This window comes from Stegostoma tigrinum, chromosome 19, assembly GCF_030684315.1.
Source record: "Stegostoma tigrinum isolate sSteTig4 chromosome 19, sSteTig4.hap1, whole genome shotgun sequence".
Taxonomy (NCBI): Eukaryota; Metazoa; Chordata; class Chondrichthyes; order Orectolobiformes; family Stegostomatidae; genus Stegostoma; species Stegostoma tigrinum.
The window spans coordinates 1,750,208-1,762,759 of NC_081372.1; the positions used below are offsets into that span (position 1 = coordinate 1,750,208).

A 12,552-nucleotide genomic window follows, 5' to 3' on the forward strand; every position below is an offset into this window, starting at 1 on the left:
CATAAATCTTATCCCTCAGAATCCTTTCCAACACCTTGCAGACGACAGACGTGAGACTTACTGGTCTATAATTGCTGGGGATTTCCCTATTTCCTTTCTTGAAGAGAGGAATTACATTTGCCTCTCTCCAGTCCTCAGGTACGACTCCAGTGGAGAGCGAGGATGCAAAGATCTTCGCAAGTGGCGAAGCAATTGCATTTCTCGCTTCCCAAAGCAGCCGAGGACAAATCTGGTCCGGGCCTGGCGACTTGTCAATCTTAATGTTTGACAAAATTTTCAGCACATCAGCTTCGTCTATCTCTATCCATTCCAGCATGCACACCTGCTCTTCAAAGGTTTCATTCACTACAAAATCTCTGACTACTATTTTCAAAAGACTCACACTTTTCAAATATAGGCTTACCTGCAAATAGCTGCCCTCAGTCTGTGTTTGCAGGTCTTGTCTCAAGATGTTGAAATTGGTCCTTCCCCCAATTTAGACACTTAATTCTACATTATCCTTTTCTTTTTCCACAAGGATTTTGAAAATTTAGAGTTATGGTCACCATCCACAAAATGTTCACCCACTGACACTTGAATCACTTGTTTGGCTTCATTCCCTAGGATTAGCTCCAGCACTGTCGCATCTCTAGTTGGGCTATGTACAGGAACAAAAACTGTCTTGGATGCACTTTAAAAATTTCACCCAGTCTAAACTTTTCAAAAGCAACTAATCCCAGTTAATGTTAGCAAAGTTGAAACCCACTACTAGAATTATACAGCACGGAAACATCCTTCGGTCCAACTCGTCTTTGCTGAACAGGTAACCTACACTGAACTAGAACCATTTACCTGCATTTGGCTCATGGGCTTTAGAGCAATTCTGCTGTTGATGGCCCACAATGCCACATGGATGCCCAGTCTCAAGATGTTAGGTCTGTTGAAATTCCATCTCATTTAGCACAGTCACTTGACCACACAATACAATGTGCTCATGTCCCTCTAAACTGTTCCTATTCATGTACCTATCCAGATACCTTTTAAATGTAATTGTACCCACCTCTATTACTTCCCCTAGCAGCTCACTCCATATAATGCATCACCCTTTAGCCAAAAGCCTATTGATCTCACATCTGAGAGATTTACTTACTTATCTGCTTGCTCCTCCATCTCACTCCACTGTTGGGAGGCCTGTAGCATAATTCAGTCAGTGATCACCCCTTGTTTATTTTTAAACTCTACCCAGATGATCTCATTTGAAGAGCCTTCTAAGGCATCTTTCCTCATTCCTGCAGTGATGGTGTCCTTTATCAATAATAGAATGCCCCACTCCTTGCCCCCATCACACCTGTAACTTTTAAACACTGGCAAAGTTGAGCTGCAAGTGCTGTCCTCCTTTGACCACGTCTTAGTGATTGTAACAATATCATATTTCCACATGCTGATTAGTACTCTAAGTTCATCAGGCTTACTACTCAACCTCATATTAAAGTAGGTACAATTTAGCTTTCTAGTCCTCCCGTGTGCTTTATCATGCCTGTCTTCTCCGCTTGCGGGCTGTTCTAACATTCCTTTTATATCTGACTGAACCTTATTCCTGACTTTACATACACCCCGTGTCCCACCCCTCAAATTAGTTTAAAGTCTCACCAACAGCACAAGCAAATGTCCCATCAAGAATATTGGACCCATTCCAATTCAGGTGCAACCTTTCCAGCTTGTACAGGTCCCACCTACCCCACAAACTGTGCCAATGATCCAAAAATCTAAGGCTCTCCCTCCAACACCATCTGTTCATCGACATGTTCACCTGTGCTATTTTCCTACTCTCATACTCATTTGTATCTGGCACAGGAAGGAATCTGGAAGTTACAACCTTAATAGCCCTCCTCTTTGATCTAATAGCTAACTCTTAATCCCTGCTGCAAGATCTTGCCTCCTTTCTTAACCCATCGTCAGTATTAGATGTAGCATGACTGATGGCTGTTTGTGTTCCCCATCCCCTACAGAATGTCCTGCAGCCACTCTGCGACACCCATGAACTTGGCACCAGGGAGGGAACCATATCATTTAAACGTCTCATTTGCTGCACCAGAACTACCCGTCAGTTTCCCTTCCTATCGAGTCCCCTATCACTAAACATCTGCCAGTCTTTTTCCTCCCCTGCAGTGCAGCAGAGCCAAACGTGGTTATTGCAGGTTTCCCTGGAAAGGTCATTACCCCAAAACAGTGTCCCACATGGATGTCTCTTTTGTTTTGGGGTGGGGACGGCGTGGCAGCAGCCACATGGGACTCCTGTACCACGTCCACACCTCCTGGTCTTCCTGGTGGTCACCCAGGAGGCAGAGATGGATCACTGATGCGTTTTTGCTTTGTGGAGATTGTTACAAATACCTCAGCCTTATCTTTTGTGCTTTACAGCAATTCTGCTGTTGATGGCCCACAATGCCACATGGATGCCCAGTCTCAAGTTGTTAGGTCTGTTCAAATTCCAGCTCATTTAGCACAGTCACTTGACCACACAATACAATGGAGGCGTCCTCAATGTGAAGAGGGAACTTCATCACAGCAAGGACTGTGCAGTGATCACTCCTCCAAATATCTCATGGACAACTGCATGTGTTCCCATTACATTCCAATTTGGGGAGTCAGCAATTAGTCCACACGAAGGAAAAAAGTGGGAGAAATTTCTTACCACATCATTGGGGCGGCATGGTGGCTTAGTGGTTAGCACTGTTGCCTCACAGCATCAGGGGCCCAGGTTTGGTACCACCCTCGGGGCGACTGTCTGTGTGGAGTCTGCACACACTCCCAGTGTCTGCATGGGTTTCCTCCCACAGTCCAATGATGTGCAGATTAGGTGGATTGGCCATGCTAAGTTGTCCAGTGTTCAGGGATGTGTACATTAGGTGGGTTATGGGGGATGGGTCTTGGTGGTATGCTGGGAGTGTTAGTGTGGACTTGTTGGGCTTAAGGGCCTGTTTCCACACTGTACAGATTCTATGATCATAGTCTGAACAGGGACAGTATTAACAGAAAACTGGATAACTAATGCAAGTAGAGGAAGATAAAGGGCTATAAAGGAGAAATAAGTGATTAAGGACAATCAGTATCTCACTGAATGTACGAAGAGTCAGAAAAGAGTCAAATAGCCTTGACCTGTGGTATAAACGTCTGGAGGGCTACGATCTAATACGTCACCTGAAAGAAGAAAGATCAAACAATTCAGCACTCCCACGTGCTCAAGACATTGGAATGGAATTTAATCCCACATCTTCACATAGAAACTGGAGGAACAACTAAGCCAAGGTAACGTCTGAAACAAAGTAACTTGAAATGAGGTGATACTGACAATAATATTCAGGCAACAGGATTGTTCTATTAGCACAAACTTATACATTACTATCAACCGCCATGTCTAACAAAATGGACTGCATAGGAGCAATATCCCTTACCTTTAGTATATACAAACAAGGTCCAGCAAAAACTAAAAGCATCAGAGGTGCTGCATGGAAGGCGCCTGTAAGACATGGAACACAATTGCATTACAAACAGAATATGTTTGAACTTTGGCTTAGCAATTTTTCTTATTCCTCCCCAAAGATGTTGATTCTTTGCTACTGCAAAGTTTCAGTGACACCTTTCAGATGGCAACACTTTATGCCAGCAGCCACTATTCACATCCGAGATTTACCAGTGACTTTGAACTACTTGTTCATCTAAAAGGACTTAAAATATAATACTGGTACTGTTCTTAGCCAAAGTAGTATTAACAGACAGGTCAGTTATAGCACTGTTCTCTGAACTGCTCATGAAGGTTAACATGTAAGTTAAGGTTGGACTTGCTGATGTACGCAACTTAGTTGTTTATCATACTAAGTCACACATTCATTATCGATGAAGTTTTTAACCACATTCTGAATTTATTAAGGGTGTAACTTGGTAGGATGAGAGAAAAAGGATACATTAATGAAACAAGTCATTGCCAACACCGGCAAACCAAAGCTCCCATCCAAATTAAACTCTTTCTTTCATTTCTTTGCTTCAGCAAGATTCCAGTAAGAAGCAATTTCATCAGTGTACATTGCCACCAAATGCCCAACTTCAGCGGATCCAATCACACAAGGGCAAGGCAGTCTGTGTTTACTACACTGTATTGCACTGGACAACCAATGTTATCATCCATAGTAGCCTATTCCAGGGTGAGTTGTGACTTTCAAGCCAGGATAAAATAGTGGGACAAACCAAAGTATAATTGGCTCACTTTCTGTCACACAAGTTTACATTTTGTTGTCACTGCCACAGGACAAATGTCTTAAATTGTTCACATACCATACACCCACAGTCAGTTATTCACGTCAGACATCTTCCATCAACAGACAGCATAACATTGCTGTCCACTGCTTTAGTATGACACTTAAAAGTTGCAATTTAGGAAGCTAACATACAGATCTAACATACCGCTGTTTTCTGCTTCTCTGAGGGCGAAGCTGATCTTCATGACGATTTTGGAACATGTCCAAAAATATAGGTTCAAATTTTTTGAAGATTACAGTAGAGACTTCAAAATTCCTTTCCAACTGCTCCACACGTTCCCTGAATTCTTGGGATAAATTGGCCATGTCTGCCCATTTTTTCATCTTGCTGAAAAATTGAATCAGGCTGTAAACAGAGCAAAATTGGAGCAATGTAAACAGAAGTGAGATTTACTGTAAAGGATCAATGAGACCACAAATGAAACAAACTACAATGCAGATCAGGAGTGTTCAGTCTCTATTTTTAGGCCTTCAAAGAACTTTCAAAGTTGGACTGTTGCTGTGATTACAAGAGTTCAAAGAACTCTTTAAAATTTACTATGGTAATAGTTTTTCTTGCATTCGGATGTACCTTTAATTAATCAATTTCCGAAAATAAATGTGTCTGGGCCGAGTAAAAATTATTAGCTTCGACTTTGTTGTGGGCAGGCTAGTCCAGTGCATGGTAGCAAAATACACGACCGATTAAGCACAAAACTTTTACCAATTTCAAATGTACTCGCATGCATGTTGTACCTCTTGGAATGAAGACTTAAAATGATATTTCAAAAGCTTTTGTTCAAACTAAAATACCAAAATTAACTAACACTAATTTTGCCTCCCAATCTGTTCCTCTGTGGGGAAGAGGTGGTGGTGGTGGAGGGAGGAGTTGGTGGTGGTCTATAGAAAACTCCCAATAAAGTGACTGCTCCTTTCCTGTTTCTGATTTCCACCCATAATGACTCAGTTGTCAAGCCCTTCTCGACGACCTCCTCTTCTGCAGCTGTGATACCATTTCTGATTAGCAATGCCACTCCCCCAGAAATTTTACCTCCCTCCCTATTTCTTTTGAAACATCTATACCTTGGAACATCCAACAACCATTCCTGCCTCTGTGTTATCCAAGTGCCTGTAACAGCCACAACATTGCCGCTCCAAGTACTGATCCATGCTTTTAAGTTCATCACCCTTAGTCCTGACACTTCTTGCATTGAAGTAGACACACCTCAACCTGTTGCACTGACTGCCACTTTTCCCTGTCACTGCTGTCCTTCCTCACAGATTGTCTGCTTACTCTATCTGCGTGTACGCTGGCTACCCCATCCTCTGATCTGTAGCTCTGGTTTCCATCCCTTTTCCAAACTAGCTTAAACGCTCCCAAAGAGGTCTAGCAAACCTCCCACCCAAGATATTGGTGACCCCTCCAGTTCAGGTGCGACCCATCCTTTCTGTACAGGTCCCACCTTTCCAATGATCCACATAACTGAAGCCCTCCCTCCCACAACAACTCTGTAACCATGAGTTCAGCTGCACTCACTCTCTACTTCTGGCCTCACCAGCCTGTGGCACCAGTAGTAATCCCGAGTTGTCCTGGCTTTTAGCTTTCCTCCTAACTCCCTATATTTTACTTTTCATGTCCTCATCCTGTTTCCTAGCAATGTCATTAGTACCGATGCGTATTACAACTTCTGGCTGTTCTCCCTTCTCCTTAAGAATCCTGAAGACGGGATCTGAGACATTCCTGACCTTGGCACCTGGGAGGCAACATACCCTCCAGCAGTCTCGTTCGGTACCTCAGAGTCTCCTGTCTGTTCCCCTAACCACTGAATCTCCTATCCAATATCGCTCTCCCATTCTCCACACTTCTGAGCCACAGAGCCAGGTTCAGTGCCAGAGATCTGGCCACTTTCGCTTTCCCCTGGTAGGTGGTCCCCCCAACAGTATCCAAAGTGGTATACTTGTTAGTCAGGAAAATGGCCAACGGGGATCTCTGCACAGTCTGCCTATTCCCAGTCCCCTAGTTGTCCTCAGGGTCCTTAACATTGATTCCAGACCCCAAATCGTCCCATGGTTTCACATTAAACATGGGCAAGGAAACCTTCTGCTGATTACCACGTAACATCCACCCTTGGCTGATGAATCGGTGCTCCTCCATGTTGAACAACACTTGGAGGAAGCACTGAGGACGGCAAAGGTGCAAAGTGTGACCTGGGTGGGGGAATTTCAATATCCACTACCGAGTGTGGCTCGGCAGCAGCATTACTGATTGAGTTGGTCATGTACTGAAGGATATATTTGCTAGACTGGGTCTGTGGCAGGCGACGAGGGAAACAAGAGGGAAAATCAGACCTAATCTCATTCTTCCCAATCTGCCAGCTGCAGATTCATCTGTCCATGGCAGTAGAGTTTGACCACTGCACAGTCATAGAGCAGTACAGCATGGAAACAGGCCCTTTGGTCCAACTAGTCCATGCCAACCAGATATCCTAAATAAATCTAGTCCCCTTTGCCACATTTTGCCCATACCTACCAGGGGAAAGCGAAAGTGGCCAGATCTCTGGCACTGAACTTGGCTCTGTGGCTCAGAAGTGTGGAGAATGGGAGAGCGATATTGGATAGGAGATTCAGTGGTTAGGGGAACAGACAGGAGACTCTGAGGTACCGAACGAGACTGCTGGAGGGTATGTTGCCTCCCAGGTGCCAAGGTCAGGAATGTCTCAGATCACGTCTTCAGGATTCTTAAGGAGGAGGGAGAACAGCCAGAAGTTGTAATACGCATCGGTACTAATGACATAGCTATTCATGTACCCATCCAGACATCCCTTAAATGTTGTAACTGTACCAGCCTCCACCACTTCCTCTGGCAGCTCATTCCAAGCGCCACCCTCTGCATTAAAAAGTTGCCACTTAGACCGTTTTAAAATCTTTCCCTCTCATCTTAAACTTATGCCCTCTAGTTTTGGACTCCCCTACTCCAGGGAAAAGTAGTTGTCTATTCACCCTAGCCATGCCCATTATGGCTTTATAAATCTCTATAAAGGCCTCCCTTCAGCCTCCAACGCTCCAAGGAAAATAGTTTCAAGCCTTTTCAGCCTCTCACTCTAGCTCCAACCCTGGCAACATCCTTGTAAATATTTTCTGAACCCTTTCAAGTTTCACAACATCCTTTCTATAAGCAAGGAGACCAGAACTGCACACAGTATTCCAAAACTGGCCTCACCAATGTTCTGTACAGTTGCAACAAGACTTCCCGACTCCTACACTCAATGTATTGACCAACAGAGGCAAGGATACCAAATGCCTTTTTCACTATCCTGTCTACCTGGGACTCCACTCTCAAGAAACGATAAACCTGTACTCCAAAGTCTCTTTGCTCAGCAATACTCCCAAGGACCTTATCATTAATGTCTAAGTCCTGCCTTGTTTTGCCTTTCCAAAATGCAGCATCTCACATTTATCTAAATTAAACTCCATCTACTGACATTGTGGATAGAGTCCCACCTTCACAATGAGAATACCCTCCAACACGTTGTGTGGCAGTATCACCATGCTAAATCAGACAGATTTCAAACAACTCAAGACTGGGCATCAATAAAGCAATTTGGGCAATCTACAGCAGAGCAGTACTCCAGCACAGTCTGCACCTTCACGGATACTGCAAAGGCTATGGGCCCTGATAACATTCCTGCAATAGTACTGAAGACATGTGCCCTAGAACTTTCCACTCCCATAGCCAAGCTCTTCCAAATTGATTACAACACTGGCATCTAACTGACAAAGTGGAAAGTTGCTCAGGTATTTCCTGTACACAAAAAGCAGGACAATCTAACCGCTGTAATTACCATGCTATCACTCTAGTCAATCATCCTTGAAGTGATTGAAAGTTGTTTTCAAGAGCCCTATCAAGCAGCACCTGTTCAGGAACATCCAGAATGACACCCTTGACATCAAGGGCATACTCAACCAAATGTTGCTTCAAGGAGCCTGAGCAAAACTGGAATCAACAGGTATCAGGGAAAAGCTCTCCGCTAGTTGCAGTCATACCTGGTACATGGGAAGACGGGTGTGGTTGTTGGAGGTCAGTCATTTCAGGAGTTTCTCAATCACCTTCAGCTACTTCAATGACGTTCTCTGAGCCATAAGGGCAGAAGTGCTGATGTTCACCAATGACTACACAATGTTCAGCACCATTTGCGACTTCCTCAGATACTGAAGTCAATATTCAAGTGCAACAAGATCTGGACAATATCCAGGCTTCAGCTGACAAATGGCAAGTACGATTCACACCACATAAATGCTAAGCAATGACCATCATCAAAAAAATGCAATCTAATCACATTCAATGGTGTCACAATCACTGACTTCTCCACTACAATCATCCTCAGGGGTCACCAAAGATCAGAAACTTAAGTGGACTTGCCACATAAACACTGTGGCTACAGAAACAAAAAAAAGTTGCTGGAGAAGCACAGCAGGTCTGGCAGTGTTTGTGAAGGGAAAAACAGAGTTAAAATTTCGGGTCCGATGACCCTTCCTCAGAACTGGTGGTGGCTGGGAAAATGTCAATTTATATGCAGAAAATAGGGAGGTGGGTAGGGTAGGGAGTAAATGATAAGATAGAGCCCAAAGAGAGAGAAAGACAGTTGGATAGACAAAGGAGTTGCTAACTATCAGGCTGGGAGGGTGAATAGTTGATGTTAGTGATTAATAACAGGGGGGTGAGTAATGACAAGCTATGTGGTAACAAGGCCTGGTGTGTGGGGTAGGGGGCTGGGACATGGGAGAGTTTAGGCCCTAAAATTATTGAACTCAATGTTGAGTCCGGAGGGCTGTAGGATCCCCAAGCGGAAAATGACGTGTTGGTCCTCCAGCTTGCATTGGGCTTCGCTGGAGCTTTGCAGCAAGCCAGAGACAGAGATATTAGCCAGGGAGCAGCATGGTGCGTTGAAGTGGCAGGCAACAGGTAATTCAGGGTCTTTTTTTGCGAAAAGAACAGAGATGTTCTGCAAAGCAGTCGCCAAGTCTACGCTTAGTCTGTGGCTACAGAGGCAGGTCCGAGATTGGGAATACTGTGGCAAGTAGCTAGCCTTGTGACTTCCCAAAGCCTGTACACAAATTACGTGGCACAAATCAGGAGTGTGATGGAATACTGTATCAGAGATAATAGGAACTGCAGATGCTGGAGAATCCGAGATGACAAAGGGTGGAGCTGGATCAACACAGCAGGCCAAACAGCATCTTAGAAGGTGCTCCTGAGATGCTGCTTGGCCTGCTGTGTTCATGCAGCTCCACCCTGTCGTCATCTGTGATGGAATACTCCCCCCTTGCCTGGATGAGCGCAGTTGCCTCAACAATTAACAAGCTTGACAACATCTCGAAACAGCCTGAAGTGGCACCACATCCACAAATATCCGCTCCCTCCAGCACTGATGCTCAGTAGCAGCAGTATGTACAATCTACAAGATGCACTGCAGAAATATCCTCAGACAGCACCTTCTAAACCCACAACCACTTCCACCTAGAAGCATAAATGCAGTAGATACATGGGAATACCACCACCTGCAAGTTCCTCTTCATGTCACTCACCATCCTGAACGGGAATTATATCGCCGCTCCTTCACGCCACTGGTTCAAAATCCTGGAAATCCCCCCTCCTAAGGGCATTGTGGGTTAACCAACAGCATATGGGCTTAAGGGCAACAAGGGATGGACACAAATGCTGGCCCAACCAGCAATGTTGACTTTCCACAAGTGAATAAAAAAAGTCAAATGATCTGTGCACTCAAAAGGATGAGATACATTAATAAGCTGTAGCTTTCTAAATTTAGATTATATATAAAATTCCCACCGCAATCTGAAAAAGCAGTGCATTGTATTTTAAAACAGTCCGTCCGTTCAAAATTGTACAACTGAGCTGAGCACAGTTCTGTCAGGGCAGTAAGTCTTTCTAATGACTATCAATACTGCTCCATTCTAGACAATAAGCAGTTCACTCCCACACAAGCGGAATTGCTTCTCCTGTTCTCTGCATCTACCTGTGTCATAAAGAATGTTACCTTAACTTTGATGAGCGGAGGATTCTTGTCAGTGACACACCGTTTCCTTCCATTGTCCCCTTGCCAACAGTTGGCGTGATACTTTTGCGACAGGCTACATACAAGGCACATGCAAGCCAGTGCAGAGTTTCTCCCTGAAACAAGCATTAAGAAACGAGTCCATTAAAAATAGGAACACAATCAGACTAGTCTGTCCAGACTGGTGTATCACTCAGTATGGGCGTGACTAACCTTTCAGTTCAACTCCACATTCCCACTTGCTCTCCATATTGCTAGGTTCTGAAACGTCAAAAGATCTCTCACCCTTGAACATATTCAGTCAGAAGTCACATGACACCAGGGTATAGTTCAGATTTATTTGAAATCACAAGCTTTTGGAGTGCTGCTCCTTCGTTGGCTGAGGTGAGGTGACATCACCTTACTGAAGAGTTTTGTTTTATTCAGGAGTAGTTAATAGTTAAGGGGGAATTGTTTGTTTGTTAGTAGTTTTGCTAATTTGTTCACTGTTAAAGTTAGATAAGTAAATTGTTACATTTTGTTGATTGAGTAAGTGAAAAGATTCCATTTTATTTAACCACTCCTTTACAACAGATTGGGGATGACCAGCTGGTTATAACACTTTTCATACTTCTTTTAACAGATTTTTGGCAGGGGGGGGGCATCAATTTCCGCTTCATAACACATGCAGTGATTTTAAAAAGCTTTAATGAGATTTCTCAGAGATAATAGGAACTGCAGATGCTGGAGAATCCAAGATAAGTGTGGAGCTGGATGAACACCTCAGGCCAAGCAGCATCTTAGGAGCACTTAGGAGATGTGTTCACCCAGCTCCACACTTATCATTAATGAGATTTCTCCTCATTTTTCATGGCCCCACACAAGGGAATCCTCATATTCCAGGATCCAATCGAGTAAATCTTTGTTGCACTAAATAGATATACGTGAGCTTAGATTTGGAGACCAGAAGTGTACATAGTACATAACATATGCTCACACCAAAGTCCTGATCTCCACAAAATGAATTTGAAATCACTGAAATAATCCTCAAACTCCATGAACTATTCCACTGTTTCACTGCAACTTCACCTGGGTTAACATACAATAGTTCCCCAGGTGCAATATCAACATAGAATTGATAATTAGGACATTCATGCAGGCATGACTATTGAGTGAAATGTTCTTTAGCTTTGATTTTGTAGCAAATGGGCAGGCACAAATAGAATCAATCCAATTTACAGCACAAAATATCAGTGAAATTATAAATTGAAAGTGAGTTTAACTCTAAATTGAAAAATGCATTTAATGACTCAATCTATTTCTTCTGTTACAGATGTTTATATTGCAACTATTTTTCCTTAGCAATAATCTTAATTATTGGAAGGAAACAAGTGAAACTTGCAGAGTGACCAAGTTAGAGACAAGTACAAACATAAAGCAAATTCCACAACACAGAAATGCAGCTGGTGTGTTTTAAAACCAACCACTACACACATCACTTCCGCACTCATCAAAAAGACATCATATATCACAGAAATGATCAGCAATATACTAGTTAACCACAAACTGTGTTTTCAACTGTTCTATTTATTGAATGTGGTAGTGGTACTGCATTAATAATCAAGAGAAATTTAAATTCTCAGTTTAAAAACTTAAATTCCACACAAATGAGGTTCACACTTTAGACCACTCTAGATAGGAGCAGCATTAAGCTCTTCAGCACATCAAATCTGCTCTGCCACTTGATCATGGCAGATATGTTCCTCGATCTCCTGCCCTCTCTCCCCCATCCTTGTTCCTATTGCCAATCAAGAACAGCTATGAGTTCCACAAATTAACTATCCTCTGGCTGAAGGAAGTCCTCTTCCATTCTAAAGGATGGTCCCTTCACTCTGAGTTTGTGCTCTTGGGACCAAGTCTCTCCTACAGGTAGGAGCATCATCTTCATGTCCAATCTATTCAGGCGTCTCAGTATTCTTTAAGTCTCAATGAGATACATTCCCTCAATTCCAAAGCCTTTCCCCATTTAGAAAGCAGTCAATGCCTGTATGCTTCCTGCCAAAGTACTCACTGCCGCAGCAGGCTGAGGAAGCCAAATGGTTGACTGTATTTAAGACAGCAATTGATTCGTGAGGGGATCAGGGGTTACAGGGAGAAGGCAGGATGATGGGTTTGAGCAACACATCAACTGTGATCAAATGGGGGCACAGACTAACATATAGAAC

The 12,552-nt window shown here is 43.5% G+C and overlaps 1 protein-coding gene across 2 annotated transcripts in view; it reads right to left on the reverse strand.

The window, feature by feature from the left end:
- rbl1 (retinoblastoma-like 1 (p107)) overlaps window positions 1-12,552 on the reverse strand; it is an 85,532-nt gene that overhangs the window by 72,161 nt on the left and 819 nt on the right. For both annotated transcript variants that reach the window (XM_048550401.2, XM_048550400.2), the window contains exons 2-4: window positions 10,331-10,464; window positions 4,441-4,641; window positions 3,435-3,499 (exon numbers count right to left, since the gene is read on the reverse strand). In XM_048550401.2, coding sequence (XP_048406358.1) covers window positions 3,435-3,499; window positions 4,441-4,641; window positions 10,331-10,464 — 400 coding nt within the window. The remainder of the gene's footprint in view (window positions 1-3,434; window positions 3,500-4,440; window positions 4,642-10,330; window positions 10,465-12,552) is intronic.